Below are 18,962 nucleotides of genomic sequence, written 5' to 3'. Positions count from 1 at the left end.
TGTGTGCGATAGATGGGGTAATCTTGTTGAAGAATTAATCGACAACAATGATGTAATACTAATGAATGATGGTTCTCCAACTAGGTATGATGTATTCCACAACTCTACATCAGCCATTGATTTGTCAATCTGTTCCTCATCCATTCGATTGGACTACCTTTGGTCAGTAAATGAACACCTACATGGCAGTGACCATTGGCCAATTATTTTAAATTATGTCCATAATCTTCCTTCTCAGTGTCCACCAAAATGGAAGATAGATGAGGCAGACTGGGCAGCTTATGAAAACTGTTCACACACTGATAAAGAATATGATGAATTTACATCTCCAGTGCATGCCTATCAACATCTTGAAAGTATTATTGATGATAATGCTAGCAAGTTTATACCTAAAACATGCGGTTTACCTCATCGCTCTGTAGTTCCTTGGTGGAGTAAAGAATGTGCTAACGCAAGAAAAGTGACCCGAACTTGCTTCAGAAGATACTTGAGGACAAACTATTTAGCAGATAGAATAGCATATCTCAGAGCCTGTGCCAAACAAAAAAGAATTTTTAAAAAAGCAAAGAGAGCATCTTGGAAGAAATATATATCTAATATAAATACCAAAACTCCTTTAAAGGAAATATGGGACAAGATTAGAAAACTTCAAGGTAAATTCGTTCCTAAGCCTCTACCAATATTAAGGGAAAATAATAGATATATATCTGACCCCAAAGATGTAGCAGAGGTTCTTGCTAAGCACTTTGCTCATGTATCAAGTGCTGACAACTATTCCCCAGCATTTCAACAAATTAGAGCATCAACATCTGTTGTTCCTCCTGCTTCTTCAAATACTGAAGCCTTTAACCTGCCTTTTAGTATGGAGGAGATGCAAAATGCTATCTCCAGCTCTTCTTTAACTGCCCCAGGTGAGGATGGCATCCGGTGTGAAATGATATCACATCTTCTAGTGGATACCAAGGAATTTTTATTAGAAACCTTTAATGGTCTATGGGCTTCCCATACATCTCCTGATTCCTGGCATACTTCAATTGTAATTCCAGGCCACAAGTCTGGTGAAGACCCAGAACTGCCATCTAGTTATAGGCCCATATCCTTGACCAGTTGCATATGCAAACTATTTGAGAGAATGATCAACAACAGACTTGTGTGGTATCTAGAATCAAAAAATCTTTTATCTAACAGACAGTTTGGTTTTAGGAAGAACCGAAGTACTCTAGACCCTTTGCTGATGTTATCAAGGGAAATTTCAAATGCTTTTTCTAACCAAAACCAGGTGGTGGGTGTCTTTGTTGACCTCGAAAAGGCATATGACACCACCTGGAGGAGTGGTATTTTAAAGCAATTGGCCTTGTGGGGTATAGGAGGACATATGTTCTCTTTTATTGAAGAATTTTTATCAAACCGCTCAATTAAAGTGAGAGTAGGGTCAGAACTATCTTCATCCTACATGCAAGAAGAAGGTGTCCCCCAAGGCAGCGTATTGAGTGTGACCTTGACCTTGGTTGCTGTTGCTATTAATAGTCTTTATTAGTCACATACCTCCTGGCATACAAGAATCACTATTTGTCGATGACTTTGCAATTTATTGTAGTGGATCATCTGCACTACAAGCATGCCAAAATCTTCAAATTGCAATAAATGCTGCTTCCGCATGGGCAAATTCTCGTGGATTCATGTTTTCTCCTCAGAAGACCAAAGCTATTCGCTTTACTCGTACTCATAAAAGGGAAGAGATCCCCACCCTTTTTTTAAATGATTGTATTTTGCCATATGAGAATAATGTCAAGTTTCTTGGAGTCATTTTCGACAAGAAAATGACATTTGGTCCCCATGTAAATGACCTATCTATCAGGATTAAGAAGTCACTGAACATTCTGAAAGTGATATCGCATTTTGATTGGGGTGCTGATAGAACAACTTTGCTTAGAATTTATACATCTTTGTGTCTGAGCAAGTTAGACTATGCATGCCAAATATATGGGTCAGCTACAAAGACTTTACTTGGAAAACTTGATATTGTTCACAATGCTGGGCTTCACATCTGCACAGGTGCTTACAGAACATCTCCCATTGACAGTCTCTATGTTGATTCTGGCATACCTCCCCTTTCCATTCGCAGAGAGGAGTTGAGTTTGAGGTTTTTAGCTAGGTCTCTTGCTGTGAGAAACAATCCTAACTGTAAATATGTTAGGGCGCCTTTAGATCGGGCTCCTAACAGATCTAGAGTGCCTAAGCCTTTGGAAGTACAGCTGAAAAATGATGCTAGAGAAGTAGGCTTGTTAACAGCACAGATAGCAGAGGTAGGATATCCCAAGTCTCCTCCTTGGTGTATTCCACCTGTTAAAGTATGTTTTACGGCAGGAGGGAAAAATACCTTACCTAGTAGGGTAATGAAAAGTGAGTTTTTAAATCATGCTGCTCAACATCATGGGAAACATGTTTTTACAGATGGCTCCAAATCGGCTGCAGGAGTTGGAAGTGCAGCTGTGGTGGGGGATATTGTTATTAGAAGGAAACTCCCCATCCTCTTGTTCAATTTTTACTGCTGAGCTGTACGCAATAATTCTCGCAGTCCAACATATTTCTAAAAATGGCAACCAAAATAGTTTTTATACAATTTTTACGGATTCCAATAGTGTTTTACTCTCATTAAAACAAATTATGCCAGGCCATCATCTAGTACAAGAGGTGCAGGACTGGTTGCAGGACTGGTTGGTACTTCTGCAATCTAGGAAGAGTATCAGTGTTCACTTCTGTTGGGTCCCTGCCCATGTTGGGGTGGATGGGAATGAACAAGTAGATAAGGCAGCAAAGGAAGCTTTAGGGCTAAGTAATCCATCCCTCTTGAGTATTCCTTACAAAGATCTTAAAAGTGAGATTCATCTTTACTGTAAAAATAAGTGGCAAGCTCGATGGTCTGAACTGACCACCAATACAAAATTGAAACAAATCCACCCATTGGTGGATAAATGGTCATCTTGTAATTCTACAAGTAGAAGGGATACCATTATTTTAACTAGGCTGCGTATTGACCATACACATGCAACGCACAATTATTTAATGAAGAGTGGGGAAGTGAGACAGGCCCCTCTTTGTAATACCTGTTAGGTGACAATGGATGTTAAACATATTTTAGTCGATTGTCCTGTTTTTAATCTCCAGAGGAGGACACATTTACTCCAGGACAAACCTTTAAGAGATATACTGGGGGAAAACTGTAAAACCCTGAACTTGAGAAAATTTATGCAAAGTATTGGGTTATATTACAAGCTATAATTGATTTTATTAATTTATTTCTTTATTTTACCCTTTTAATCCCTATTTATTTCACATCTAGATTTTATTGTATGAAAGTGTTACGATTTGTATTAAAGGTTAAAATGATACTAAATGGTGTGAGTGTACAGATATGATTGAAAGATTTTTGTTATATAGCGCTGAATTACCTTTGATGCCCCAGTGCTTGGCTTAATGCCTAAATCCCATATTCAATTCAATATGCTTTTGGCCTTCGACCATGGGTTGAGAAGCGATCAAGGTAAGACCGATATCGGTCATTTTAGATCTCTTTGAGCGTTTGATGCGTATCTTCTCCAGACTCTTGACGCATCTTTCAGTTGTGCTCCTAACACTGGGTCTGTCACAGCTTCGAACTGGAGAGAGTTCAGTACTCTTTCCTGTTAGCGTCTTGAAATCCTGACAGATTCCCGTAGTCTCTTGACAGACCCTGCGACCTCCTTCTACATCTCTAAGGGAGAGGAGAGACAGTGTGACCTCAGGTTCCAATGGTTTTTCAGCCATTGAAACCTTTTAGCTGAAGAGAGTCGAGACTTCTTGAAGTTGGTTTTGCATCCCCGATGTTCCAGGAACTGGGTTACTTCTTTGGATGCTTGCAGACCAGCCGCTTCAGGTGCTGCCCGCACCAGCCATACGTCCAGGTACTTTGTTACCTGAACAGTTTCTAGGCATGGTTATTGCATGACTGCGTCTGCCAATTTCGTGAAGATACTTGGGACTGTGTTTAGTCCGAAGAGTATGGCTCTTAAGACATACTTTATCTTCTATAACTTGAATCCTAGGTAGGAGGAGATGAGGCGACTGACTAGAAGCTGCCAATAGGCACCTGTCAGGTCTATCAAGACTGTGAAAGCCCCTTTTGTAATAGGGTCCTTAAGTGTAGAAGGATTAACATCCTGAACTTATTGTTTCTTTTGAAATTGTTGAGTGGCGACAAGTCCAGGATCACTCTGAGTTTTCTTGAGTCCTTGGGAACACAAAACAGCCTTCCCTGGAATTCGATGGACTTTGCTTTCCTTATCACCTGTGTGCTCTAGAGCTGTAGGGTATACTCTTCTAAAATGGGGTTGGAAGAGTTGAGGAAATGATGGTGGAGGCATGTCTAGTTTCCATCCTATTCCAATCTTGATTAGGCCTAGGGCCCAAGGATCGAAGGTCCAACGATCCTATTGGAACCTCCCTCCTACCAGAAGTGTGTCTGTGCTTCAACTGATCAGAAGGTTTACCTCCTCGACCGCCTGCCTGGGGCACCGCGGTCATAGAAACTGTGGGATGTTTTTGAACAGACCGAGGAAAAAAATCTAGACTTTTTCGTCTTCCTTTTAGGTTTGGGACCCACATCCGTGGAAGACTTACTATTTGAAGAGATGCTCCACTTCTGGAGAAGGTTCCTATTCTCCATGGTGGCTTTCTCGATTACCTCTTTGACTACCTCGTTCGGAAAGAGGTCTTTACCCCAGATGTTGCAAGATATCAGCTTCCTGGTTTCATGTTTCACTGTTGCAGCAGCAGACACGAACTCCCTACAGGCTTTCCTAGCCTTCATAAAGGCATATAGGTCTTTTACTAAGGTGACCATATGCATTTTGGCCAAGATCATGAGCATGTCTGGGGTACTTCGATGGGCTGAACACATCTCTCTGCAGTTTTGTAGGGATAAGGAGGCCGCAAGTCTCTCCTTTGTCTCTTGTTCCTTGCACAAATGAAGCTCAGAAAGTTTAGGGAGATTCTCGCTAAACTGTCGTCCAGCGATGTCCGCGTCTAGTTTCCCTACTGAAAAGGCTAAGTGGACTTCCTTCCAATCCTTCTCCTGCATGGGCAAGGCTAGTGACAGAGGCTTGCACTCCTCAAGTGCAGGACATGGTTTGCCTGCCTCCACTGCCTTGGCAACAGATTTAAATGCCTTCCATGTAAAGGGGAATACTATTGAAGCAGGAGCAAGAAAGGTAGGGTGTCTCTTACTCAGTGCGAACACTTTCGACACCGAGTAGCCCGCCTTTTCCAGGCTACTTGACAAGATAGCCTGTGCCTTATCATGGTCGAGAACCATGACTTCCTTCGGTTCCGTTTCTTTTTCTGACGTTGCTTCATGCTTCAGTCAAATGAAGCAATCAGGGAAAGCGTTAAAGCTTGGCCAAAACTGGATTTAGTCTAAAGGAACATCTCCCATCTTCTCTGGGATGTAGAGTTTGCCGTCTAAAATCGGCATAAGCTCCGCGTACCTCCAGGGATTGGTTTTGGAGCATGTTGGGAGGTCTTGGTCTCGGGTCACTTGAATGACCCTCGGGAGGCGATGAGTGGAGCTTCACAGAGCTCTGTCTTGAGTTTTGCTTCCTTTGTTTCACCTTGTTTGCCAAAGTTTCTATTTGACCCGTAAGATGGGCCAGTAACTGGCCCATTTTGTCTAATAGAGGGGTAGAAGGTGAAGACGTCGTGGTTAACGGCTCCAGGGCCAGCACAGACGGAAGCAATTCCGACACGACATCGTCATCTTCTTCCAGGGGTGCCTTCCTGCCCTCCGTCCCGATGGCAATCTGGACGCAGGGAGGTGCGAATCGTGCCTGGGGCACCACTATTTCACTACTTGCTCTCGGCAACAGTAAGCTACACATCCTATCGTTAGGTAGGTATGGTCCCGGAGAGATCTTTTGGAACCCTCTTACCCATTTGCGTAGTTTCTTTCGTGCCGCATGCCTAGACTCCATTGACTTGGGACTATCAAAACCTTCGGACACTAATGTCCGACAGATATGCAAACTTCGGGGTGCCAATATTGCAGGGATTCGGAAAGAATATTGCAGAGGGCATGAAACCTGCATGCATTATGACCGTAAAAGTACTTACTCTTAATATTTCCAGAAGACTGCATTACATTTCATCTGGGGTTCGTCCTATAAAGAAAGGAAAGCAGAATGAGTATACAATTGTTTATCTCACCTGATAAGCAATATGTAATAGTCATCTTTTGATTATTATAGTTTAGGATAGTAAGCTAGAAAGGAATAGTGAGAGAGACATACTTGTGTATCCCTTGCAAGCAATTGCTGTAACCTCCCCCCAGTATTGAATATAAAGAGTAAAACAAGTAAAAAATATAAACCTATTACTCTACTTCTGTTTAAATTCTAATACCAAAATAACAGTATTTCAAGTCAAGCTGGAGAGGACAGGTCTTCACTAACAACTGACGGTGTTTATATAAAGCGCTGTTTATAACCGTGCATATGGTTAATGTTCCTCCCATGGATTAATTACACAAAAGTGTCCATAAAATATGCAAGTTACAATAGTGACACTTTTGAGTAATCACACAATTTTTGATTAAGTATATTTATACAGTATATCAAATGTACGCTGGCATCACGAAATTTTGTTTATGTACGCTGGCATGACGAATTCTGTTTGGTTAACGATGTTGACGTGTCGGTTCCAAGTCGTTTAGTGAGGAAACCGAGCTATTTTCTTTTTATAACCCCTTCTCTCTTCCTCAACATATCTTGCTATTTATTGCTTTCCCAGAATTTAAATAATCACCTAATTACTGTGCAAGAAGATGAGAACTGCAGGATTGTATTATGTTGGAGTAAATTGAGAGCATGATGTTTTAAGCAATTACCAAAAAACTTAAACATCCTATTTTCAACTTTTATTATAACTAGTGTCAGTGCATACGTAATGGTACCTATTTGCCCTAGAAATGTTCTTAACATTATTGTGGTCTTCCTATTTACGGAGATGAATTCTTTTAATTTTTCTGTTTGCAGATGTAAAGAAAATGCCTCTTGGTAAATTAAGCAAGTCTCAAATAAACAAAGGCCTTGAAACATTATTGGATATTGAAGAGGCCATTAAAAACCAGAAGGTAAGGTAACGGAATGTTTTCTTAGTTATCACTTTAGAAAAAACTTACATCAACTGTTCACATAACACAGTATCATGTTCAATTACTTAGCTTACAAATGGCCTCGGTAAAATACTCTAATTTATAGTATGGCTAATTTGTGCATTTACAATATTTGTCAGTAGGTTCTTGTATGTGTGTATGTTGTTATGATTTTACAATTCTTCTTTTAAACCCACTGTTAATTAAAGAGAAAGTAGCAAGTGTATGGACAGAGGCAGATCATATGTAAAATAGGGTCCAGTAGTCTTCAATTGACAAAACAGTTTGACACAATTTGTATTGTAAGCCTTTGACAACTGGAATAAGGGGTAGGCATGATAGCCATTATGTATACGTTATTCGTCTCCAAATTCTACTTTGAATGTATTTTGATGAAAAAACTATTTGTTCCTATAAGAAAATAACATATTTTGCAATGCCAAATCTCAATATAGGGGGTAATTATTCGTTGTGCCACACTCCCAGACCGCCAAAATAAAGCAACAACCTGATTTTTAAGGGGGATAAGAGATGAAAGAAACTTGTGGACTTTTTCTATACATAGAAGTACCCATAACTATAGTGAATCTTTGTCTTCTATTGGTCTTTAGGGGTTTTGCCTAGGTTTTCTTTGATAATCAACTTGCTCCAACTTGTTTAGGTAAATACCCCCCGAAGACTATACAGTATTTAGGATGTTATAATGGTGAATGTGAAGAATAAAATACTATTTTGAATGCTCTACCTGCTTGATGTCTTCACAAACTGAGGGTACTGTATTTCTTGGCCTGCACAACATACATGGTTTCAGAAAACGGATTTTGAGCAAAGCGAAAAATCTATTTTTGGGTGATATGGCCTTGTTGTCCTGATGGAGGGTCCCTTAGGCAGCTTTCTAAGGGATATTTGGCTACAGTGATACTCCCAGAGAATTAACCACAGGTTTCCAGAATTCTAACTCCTGGCGCGAGTACAGTATCTTTAATATAACTTTTAAGGATATCGCATAATATCAGGGGACGTATTTCTTGATACGACGCATAGCAATCTTCACCCCGAATAGAGTTTTCGCTTTGAGGGGGACAAGTGGCGAATTTGAAGGGGAGCTGTTATCAAGGTTACCCGGTGGATCCCCTCCCAGTACTACTACGGCGTACTATTCATTGCTGCAATTAAGCATGGATAGCCGCAGATAGAGTAGTTTTTGGTGGGGTGTTTCATTACATAGTTGTATATTCCTTTTTGAAAGGAGGGAGGGTCCATCTGGACGACATGGCCATATAACCCAAAAATAGATTTTTCGCTTTGCTCAAAATCCGTTTTTTTGGGGGGGCTCAGCCATGTCGTCCTGATGGAAGATTACCAGAGAATTACTTGAAAGTACTATATCTCTGGGTTTGTATAAGTGCTTTTACTTAGACCAAGTTCATTATATGGTCTCCCAGACCTAATATATATGACATTACCGCTATTTGACATGTCCGCTAAGTTTGGAACTAAATTAGGGCTTCCTTCCCCCTGCAGGGAAATTGTCGATACAGACTATAAGGCATCAAAGTATGTATTTCATAGGAACAAGTGGAACTTTTTAGAGATTACCAGGTTGTTCTTACAGAGGTTATACTGTCAAGTTTGTTATTTTTAGGAAAATAAAGGCTCTGGATCATTTATTTGATTTCATGCCGGGCAAATAAGACGCAGATACATTTTATATATTTTATTTGTATAGACAAACAACGGATTTTGAGCGAAGCGAAAAATCTATTTTTGGGTGAGATAGCCATGGCGTCCTGATGGAAGGTTCCTTTTTGGTAGCTTCCTTGGGTATATAACTACTAAGATATTCCCAGAGAATTTAACCACAGGTTATCACAGAATTCTAACTTCTGGAGCGAGTATCCTAAAGGTTTCCCCTTAAGACATCGTATATCAACATGTATGTATAACGCGCCACATAGCTATCTGCACCTCATACAGAGTTAACACTTCGATATGGAGGGACAGAGAATAGCTGGGGAGCTGTTCCACAGCTAATCCCTTCCGTGGCTACTTTTGGTACTCGAGACGTAAACAAACGGGCGCCACCGTTAGATGACGCCACGTCCGTCCTCATCCTGAAGTCAGTTGCTTGCCGATCACCATGATACAGCAGCGCAGGGTGGGACCTGACAAACTGAATGAAGTAGCAGGGAGGGTCCATCAGGACGCCATGGCTATCTCACCCAAAAATAGATTTTTCGCTTCGCTCAAAATCCGTTTTTTGGGCTCAAGCCATGGCGTCCTGATGGAAGAGTACCAGAGAATCAATGTATCGTGGTAGATTTTCCCCTTGTGGTGGAAGTGCCTAGGGCCTTGACAGGATAAGCATAGTAACCTCAATAAGAGAACCGATGGGAAGAAACTTCCTGCCCCCCCCTGGCAGCGAAGTCCCAACGGACCATGCCGAAGATCAAAGTGGTCATCGAAGGGCTACTCACCTTGCTGGGAGAACATGAAGAACTCGGAGACAAGACTGAATGATTGGCATTCATATAGGAACATTCACAAAGGCAGACAAGTGGTGGTTAGGCACTGTATGTGAATAGAGTCGTCTGGTCTCTAAGGTATGATGTAAGTAAGTATTCGCGTAGGAATATTACATTGCAGAAGTAAGTATATGATAAGGGTTGAACCCTTAGTCATCTTCATCGACATAAGAGGAAGGGGATAATAAAACTATGACAGTCATGTATTTCATAGTATAAGTAGGAGCGGATTGAGACGCACAAGTAATAAAATAGAAATTTTATTTCACCATTGCAGAACATGTTAAGGAAATGCAATAAAATTGTAAAGGTTATTTACAATAAATTATAATGTACATAGTCATGAAAGACTTGCTCTTGAATCTGAAATGGAATTTCAAACTAATAGTAGGCACTCGTTCCAAAGGAACGTCAGTCTATTAAAATAAAACACATCATGCTCTAGGCATGCGGCACTCATGTGACGACTATGACATTTCACCTGGGAGAAGAACAGTCTATGAAAAAGCACTAAGTGTTTTTTAAAAGCTCTACGTATCACGCGAGGGTCAACATAGGCACCCGAAGAGTTAGAGTCCCAAGTAACTCACTGTTCTATGCAGAGTTAGGTGCAGGTTTCATAACACTACCTGCGGCTACCACAATTGTTTGACTTCGTGCACTTGTTTCGCATAATGTTTGAAGAAAACACGCGAGGATTTCCAGCCTGTGAAACTCTTAAGACTTTCGAAATCCATACTCTGAAAGAAATTCAGAGACGATGCAACTTTTCTAGGATCGTGACCGGCGGGTGAACTGTCAGGATCCGCTCTGCGAATGAAGTAGGTGATTTTCGCTCTTAGTTGTTACAGTGACAGGTCGCTGTCCGAAGTTTCTCCTTTTAAGAGTTGGCCTCCACCAAAGTCCGAAGTTCTATGAAGATAGACCTTGAGGCTCTCTACTGGACATAGAGAGGCATCTTCTTTCAGGGGGCATATTTTCCAAGGGCCCCATCTTTTGGTGGGTAATTCGTTTTTGGCGAGAAACGTCGGATCCGGGATGAGGGTAAGGTCACCTGAATCTGTAAACAGGATGTGGCCCTCGTCCCTTGATAATGCCACTATTTCGCTGACTCGGGCTCTTGAAGCAAGAGCAAAGAGAAAGGTAACTTTCTGAGTCAGATCCTTGAGAGGACACGAATTATTGTCCAAGTTGGAGGCATACATTAGTGGTCTAGTCAAGGCCGATTTGCAAGGAGAAATCGTGTTGGCTGCCAAGCCCTGTCCGTGAAGGTGAATAAAGAAGGACATGCAAAAATCAATGGTGATTTCCGTAGGATTTTTGCCTTGACGAATGAGACCCATTTTCTCCAGGATGATTCGTATTGCCGTCGTGTGGATTCGGTCTTGTATTCCTCGGGGAAGTCTAGACTTTTCTTCAAAATCCCAAACCTTTTCTTCGCGGCTAGGGAGAGAAAATCATGAGATGAAGGTCCTTGATTTTCGATGATGAAGCGAAGACAGTCGACTTCTGTACTTGCTGGGAGAGTACTGGGCCCGGGAGAGGGATCAGCGTGGGCTGCAGCTCTAGGACCAGGGGGTACCAATTGCTCCGGGCCCACTTGGGAGCCACTAGGGCCGCTGTCCCTTTGAAGGTTCTCAGCTTGGAGAGGACTTTTAGCAGAAGGTTGGTGGGAGGGAACAGGTAGATCTTGGACCATCTGTTCCAGTCCAGTGACATGGCGACCACTGCCTCTGCCTTGGGGTCCTCGGACGGGGCTACATATCGAGGAAGTTGATTATTGTCGCTCGTTGCGAAGAGATCGGTCTGAAGTTCTGGGACTTGGTGAGAGATGAAGGAGAATGATCTTGCGTCTAGAGACCATTCCGACTCTATCGGACTTGTCCGGGATAGAGCATCCGCCGTCACGTTGCGGGATCCTTGTAGGTGAACTGCAGACAGGTGCCATTTCTTCTTCTCTGCCAGACGGAAGATAGTCAGAAGCACCTGATTATCTGGGGCGATCTTGAGCCTTGGCGATTGAGACATCAAACTACCACCAAGTTGTCTAGGGATAGACGACTATGGATCGAGGGAGGCGGGGAGAGTTTCTTCAGTGTTAGAAGGACCGCCGTGGCCTCCAAGATGTTGATGTGAAACGTCTTGAATAGGGGAGACCATGTGCCTTGAGCCTATTTTTGGTGGGAGTGACCTCCCCAACTCTCCAGCGAAGCATCCGTGTGGATGTTGAGTGATGGAGGTGGGTGTTAATGAGGAATGGACCTTTTCAGGGCCTTTGCTTCCGACTACGGCTTGAGGAGCAGCCGAAGTCTGTTTGGGAGCCGTCTCTTGAGGTCTCTTCGAGCGATGGATGCGGAACGTCTCCAGACTTCCGCGGCATCCTTTAGCTTTGCACGTAGCACTGGGTTTGTCACTGAGGCGAACTGTAGAGAGCCTAGAACTCGTTCCTGCTGACGTCTTGAGATCCATTTGGATTTCAGCAGTTGCTTGACAGACCCTGCTATTTCCTTCCTTTTCTTCTGGGGAATGGAAAGGCGGTGTGACTGAAGGTTCCACTGGGTTCTTAGACATTGGAACCTTTGAGCTGGAGAGAGGCGAGATTTCTTCGCGGTTATCTTGAATCCCAGGTGTTCTAGGAACTGGGTGACTTTGTTGCAGGATTTTAAACAATCCTCGGGCGATGGAGCCCAAGCTAGCCAGTCGTCGAGGTAGGCCATCACCTGGACGTCTCGGAGGCGCAGCTGTTAAACAATGGCATCTGCCAGCTTTGTGAAGATCCGATGGGCCACTTTGAGGCCGAAGGGCATGGCCCTGAAGGCGTAGCTTTTCCTTTTGGAGTCGAAATCCTAGGTAGGAGGAAGCGTGGTGGTTCATTGGAATGTACCAATAGGCATCCACCAGGTCTATGGAGACCGTGTAGTAACCCTGAGGCAGAGGGATCCTTATCTGATGAAGAGTCAGCATCTTGAACTTGTTGTTCGCTATGAACTTGTTGAGGGGGGATAAGTCTAGAATGACTCTGAGCTTGTCTGAGTCCTTCTTGGGGACGTAAAACAGTCTCCCTTGGAACCTGGTTGACTTTACCCTCCTAATCACCTTCTTGTTCAAGAGATCCAGGACATATTCTTCCAGAAGGGGGGGGGGAGATTGTTGGAAGAATTGCTGGAAGGTTGGGGGTGGTTGAGTCCAACTCCAGCCTAGACCCTTGTCGACGATGCTGTGTGTCCAGGGATCGAAGGTCCGACGATCCTGGAATTGGCGGAGTCTTCCTCCCACCGGAAGCACTTCATTGCTTCTGGTGTCCCGAGGGTGTATCTCGGCCGCTAGCTCCCTTTCCTCCTCTGCCTCTGGAGGGACGGCGAGACGCGTCTCTTGCCTGCACCTCTGCTTGAGCCTCAACCTTTGGGACGAAAGGTAGTCGTCTGTTGCTCAAAGGCAGGGGTGAAAACCGGTGATTGGGGCAAGACCGGTTGGGTGACCTGCTGAAAGGTCTGTTGTGGCTGAGCAGCCATTTGGGAAGTAGCGGGTCCCGGAAACTGCCGTCTCTGTTGACGTTGTTGGGGTTTCGGCTTGGAGGATTCTCCTCTTAGGTTGAGGGCCGTCGTCCTGAGAGGATTTCCTTTTCTTCGACATGCCCCACTTGTGAAGAAGGTTCCTGTTCTCCGTGGAGGCCTTGTCGGTAATCTCTTTCACTAGACCAGAGGGAAAGAGGTGCTTACCCCAGATGTTGGAGGAAATCAGCCTCCGGGGTTCGTGTCTCACTGTGGCACTTGAGAACACGAATTCACGACAGGCTCTCCGAGCCTTCATGAAGCTGTGTAAGTCCTTGACTACAGTCGCCAGATGCGTCTTGGCGAGCACCATGTAGTGGTCGGGGACTCTAGTGTCACCGGTCATGACGTCAAGCTGGACCTGGAGGGACATGGATGCGGCAAGTCTTTCTTTCGTATCTTGTTCCCGACGAAGGAGGTGGTTATTAAGTTTCGGGAGGCCTCCGTTAAACTGACATCCAGCAAGGTCAGGATCTAGTTTTCCCACCACAAAGGTATGTTGGACCTCCTTCCAGTGTCGAGCATTGGGGGGAGTGACCAGGGAGAAGGGTCTGCACTCCTCCAGTGCAGGGAAAGGTTTCCCTTCTTCCACTGCCCTGTGTACCGCTGCGAAGGCCTTTTCCACGAAGGGGAGGATCGCATCATCAGGTGCGACGTAGGTAGGGTGCTTCTTGCTCAATGCCGGAAGCCTTGAGCAGGTAAAACCCCTACTTATCAGGGTGTTGGCCATCACAGCCTGGGCCTTCGGAAGATCGAACACTATCACCTCCTTAGGTTCGGTCTCTTCTTTAGAGGCAGGTTTGGATCGAAGCCGGACGTAACAGTCCAGGTAGGCCTCAAAACTTGGGAAGAATTCCACTTCTTCCAGGACAACCGAGCCGACCTTCTCACTGATGAAGATCCTGCCCGTTACGATTAGCATATGCTCGGCATACCTCCAGGGGTTGGCGTGCGAGCATGCAGGGAGGTTCTTAACCGAATTCCTTTTCGGCTCCTTGGAACTTCCCATGGTCCTGATGTATTCGTGTGTCTCACGGAGTTTCTTGTCCATGATGGTTTCGAGCGTCCGAAACATCTCCTGGGCGTTGGTTGGGATGGGGTCCGGGGTGGCGGAGGTAGACGGGAGTGATACTTCCGTCGGTGTAGGAGTTGGGGTGGTGGTGGAAGGCGGAGCGACCTCTTGCTCCGACCCAGCGTAATCCACTTGGTCCTACTCATAGTCCAATTCTTCGGCCATGAGGTTCCTCTCCGTTGTCTCCGACACTTCCGACATGCATTCCGCGTTGTCGGTATCCAGGCGACACTCGTGCATGGACTGAGGCATGACAACATCGGGTTCCACCGTGATCTGGACGGTGGGGATCTGATCCTTGGGGACCACAGAGTCTGGGGATGCCTTTGGGAACAGTAAGGCCCTCAAGTCTTCGGTAGCAAGGTACGGTCCAGTGGCGTTCTTCTGGAAGCCACGCACCCATTTGCGTAGCTTCTCTCGAGAAGCGTCCCTAACCTCCGCTGAGGGAGGGTTATTGAACGCCTCAACCAGGCGTTCCTGGTAGACCGTACAGTTCAGTGGGTCCCAGACTTTAGATCACCTTTTTTGTTTGCACAAGGGGCGTGAGTCCTACACGCCGTGTGCCCATAAAAGAGCGGGCGCTTCACTCCACAGAAGCCATGGTCGTACTTCACGTACTCCTCCTGTAAGAGAAAGAGGACATGAGTACGGGGGAGTCATAAGGATGACTTCTATTTTAAGGTTAAGTATTAAGTGATTAATCTTTAACCTAATATTCAGTGGTAGAAATACTGTGACGTTCAGAGAGTGGGGTGAAAAGAAGGAGATAGACACATCCTCCGTGTAACCCGCCCGGTCGGTTACCGTAACCTTATCCGTAGGCAATTTGTTGTGACCGAGGACACAGGGCAGAATTCCACATAGCATGCCGTGTAGGCAGTGGGAATTTCTAGAGGGATTGCCAAGGATATAAAACTGGGACTGAGGCCACTCAGAGCCAAGGATATGGAACGTAGAAGATTTCATAGGGTAACGGTTTCCGGCAACCGTCCGTGCTAAGATACACGCAACATGCTGGAAATCTGTGATATGCAAGAAGACAGCATGGTTACTAATGGAACTGTAAGGCAATACCTATCCATTATGTAATCAAACCATCTGGTTGCGATGTAGGGTTATCAATATCAGATGATAGCTAGCAGAAGGGGGTGCAAGTCGCCTTGACGCCTCCGGAAGGCTCCAGCAGACCTCCGGCACGCCGGAGGCGGCTCCAGCAGAGTTTCTGGCATTAAGGAAGACAATATAGAAGTCAAGAGTAATACCAGGGTGGCGGCCGCCGGCAAAGCGGCGGCACGCCGGCGGGGAGCGGCGGATCCGGCAGCCGGAGGTTGCCGGATTGGTGACAGGAACAAGGATGGTTATAGCAGAACCGGACTGCCGGCAGCAGATGCCGGCATTCCGGGGGCCGGCCGGCGGGCGGACGGCCAAGCTATGAGGGAGGGGGAGAGCCATCGGCTGGAAGCCGGCGGCAGGCGGCAGTCCCCCGGCACACGGAGGACTGGCGGCCATGGGGGTATGGGGAGAGTCACCAAGGTAGGAGGTGGGTATCGCTGACAGTGGAGGCAGCAAGGGACCGGCACCCGGATAGTGAAAGAGACAGAGGGAGGGATGTAAGAAGTCCAGCCATGGACTCCCAGACATCCCCCCCTGAGAGGGTGTACCCATGATAGAGGCTGGCTCTATCACCCAGAAGTAGGGGCCGCAGAGGACCGGGAGCTAGGGTAGCCCAAGGGAGGGCTAGGGGACACCCAAAGAGGGGGAGACCCCTGTATACAGAACACATCCAGTGGCTAACCCCATAGGACACTATGAAGGGTATATGTACCAGAGCGGACTGCAAACAGAAGCTCAAGGTAGCCCTATCACTCCACCCTAAGGAGGAGTTGTAGGACAGGGGACAGATGGGTATAGACAAACCTAAGTATAGGCTAGGCTATACAAGCGATAGGTGGGGAGGGGAGAAGAGAAGAGTCTTCCATGAAAGGGGTTCTGTACCAGGGCGGCCACTAAGGAAGGGAGGACACTCCCTAACCTAAGGTAAGGTAGCCTGACTGAAACGGTGCATGGGTACAGTTTCAGCAAGGAACAGAATTACCCTTCCAAACCCTAACCTAGAGCAGGGCTGAACGCCCTGAACTAGGAAGGATAGAAGACATATCGCTATCGCAGGACAGTCGTAGACTTAGTCCTAGCCATAGAGGAAGGGCTAGCCGTTCCTCACTTTAAGGCGCAACCCTAAGGGGCGTTCATTCCCTTAGGGAGGACTGAGAGGCGATAATATACTCTGGTAGGAGCTTGATCCCTTTACATGGTAAGGGAAACAAGGCTACGCAGAGGGAATGCCAAGGGCAGGGGGATGAAGGACACATATAGGGGTCCTACATGTAGGTTAGGTTAGGAAGGTACACTAACTAACCTATCCCCTATATGGTCCCTGAAGGCAAAAACACTTGCATCACAGTCAATAGTATTGTAAAATAATGCCACTATCTTCATAAGTTAGCCTAGGATCACTAATAAAATCATGCATGAACACTGATATATAGGCACTCTGGCCTGGGGGCTATAGTAGCCAACTGGAATGAGGTCAATCGATGACCGATAAAAAGCGTCAAAACACGATATAAAAGTTCCTAGCTATGAAGACTAAATAAACTAATGTTATCAATTAGTAAGTGAGGCCGGAAGCGTTGTTGTGGCTAACTAAATAAGGCATGCAGAACAACAACGACGCCATAAAATGGCGGGTCCGGTAGAGGCACAGCTCTGCCACAAAACAATAATTATCTCGGAAAGTAATATTTACTTTACGGTCAGAGCTTAACTAAACAATACTGGAACCTTATACTCAACTTTCCAGAAGAAGGCGAGGCCGAAGGTAGCGACATAATAAAGATGCAACGCGATAAGTATAGCACAGGGAAAATCCGTCTAAGTAGGGCAAGCTACTGTACAAAGGATGAGGACGGACATGGCGTCATCTAGCGGTGGCGCCCGTTTGTTTACGTCTCGAGTACCAAAAGTAGCCACGGAAGGGATTAGCTGTGGAACAGCTCCCCAGCTATTCTCTGTCCCTCCATATCGAAGTGTTAACTCTGTATGAGGTGCAGATAGCTATGTGGCGCGTTATACATGCGTCCCCTGTTGATATACGATGTCTTAAGGGGAAACCTTTAGGATACTCGCTCCAGAAGTTAGAATTCTGTGATAACCTGTGGTTAAATTCTCTGGGAATATCTTAGTAGTTATATACCCAAGGAAGCTACCAAAAAGGAACCTTCCATCAGGACGCCATGGCTTGAGCCCAAAAATAAAATTACAACAACAAATGTATCATGAATATAATCCTTTTGACATTTCAACATCATCGGGTATATATATTTTTAACCTGTAAGGGAAGAAATACATATATCATGGAATAGTCATAGGTGCCACTCACTATTGTGAAATTATTTGATTGATTTCACTTAAATGTTGGATATGTTTCAACACTGTGTACGAATGTTCACACGGCACCGGTGTTATTGGTTAGATTCTAAACCTATATAGAACAGTCCGAGAATCACTTTAGTGATTTTCATTAATGGGTATTACACTCAAAGATGCTAATACCTGTTCACCTAGTCTACTGTTAAGTCCCAAACAGTCCACTGTTATTATTATTATTATTATTATTACTTACTAAGCTACAACCCTAGTTGGAAAAGCAGTATGCTATAAGCCCTGGGGCTCCAACAGGGAAAATAGCTCAGTGAGGAAAGGAAAAAAGGAAAATAAAATATTCTAAGAAGAGTAACAACAATAAATATCTCCTATATAAACTTTAAAAACTTTAACAAAACTAAAGGAAGAGAAATAAGATAGTCGAGTGTGCTCGAGTGTACCCTCAAGCAAGAGAACTCTAACCCAAGACAGTGAAAGGCCATGGTACAGAGGCTATGGCACTACCCAAAACTAGAGAACAGTGGTTTGATTTTGGAGTGTCCTTCTCCTAGAAGAGCTGCTTACCATAGCTAAAGAGTCTCTTCTACCCTTACCAAGAGGAAAGTGGCACTGAACAATTACAGTGCAATAACCCCTTGGGTGATGAAGAATTGTTTGGTAATCTGTGTTGTCAGGTGTATGAGGATAGAGGAGAATATGTAAAGAATATGCCAGACTATTCAGTGTGTATGTAGGCAAAGGGAAACTGAACCGTAACCAGAGAGGAGGATCCAATGTAGTACTGTCTGGCCAGTCAAAAGACCCCATAACTCTCTAGCGGTAGTATCTCAACGGGTGGCTGGTGCCCTGCTCATCACAGCACTAGGTGACAGGTTTTATAACACTACCTGCCGCCACCACAAAGTGTTTTGGGAGTGGGTGGGTCGTTTCTTAGCATTATTATTGATTTTTTTAAGTAATAGATCTCAAAGAGTTGTCGTTGATGGGCACCATAGTGATTATAGAAATGTGATATCCGGTGTTCCACAGGGTAGTGTTCTTGGCCCATTACTTTTTATACTATATACACATGACATGTGGTTTGGCCTAGAAAACAAGCTTGTTGCATATGCAGATGATGCTACTCTCTTTGCATAAATTCCATCCCCTGAATGTAGATCTAGGGTTGGTGAATCCCTTAATAG

The 18,962-nt window shown here is 44.8% G+C and overlaps 1 protein-coding gene across 1 annotated transcript in view; it reads left to right on the top strand.

Moving 5' to 3' along the window:
• The window catches only part of LOC137628022 (protein mono-ADP-ribosyltransferase PARP3-like), a 398,487-nt gene that overhangs the window by 199,696 nt on the left and 179,829 nt on the right, over positions 1 to 18,962 (top strand). The window contains exon 7 of the mRNA XM_068359393.1: positions 7,068 to 7,165. Coding sequence (XP_068215494.1) covers positions 7,068 to 7,165 — 98 coding nt within the window. The remainder of the gene's footprint in view (positions 1 to 7,067; positions 7,166 to 18,962) is intronic.

Source organism: Palaemon carinicauda, chromosome 2, assembly GCF_036898095.1.
Source record: "Palaemon carinicauda isolate YSFRI2023 chromosome 2, ASM3689809v2, whole genome shotgun sequence".
Classification (NCBI taxonomy): domain Eukaryota; kingdom Metazoa; phylum Arthropoda; class Malacostraca; order Decapoda; family Palaemonidae; genus Palaemon; species Palaemon carinicauda.
The sequence above is the reverse complement of the archived record's forward strand: the minus strand, read 5'-3'. Positions and strand labels throughout refer to the sequence as shown.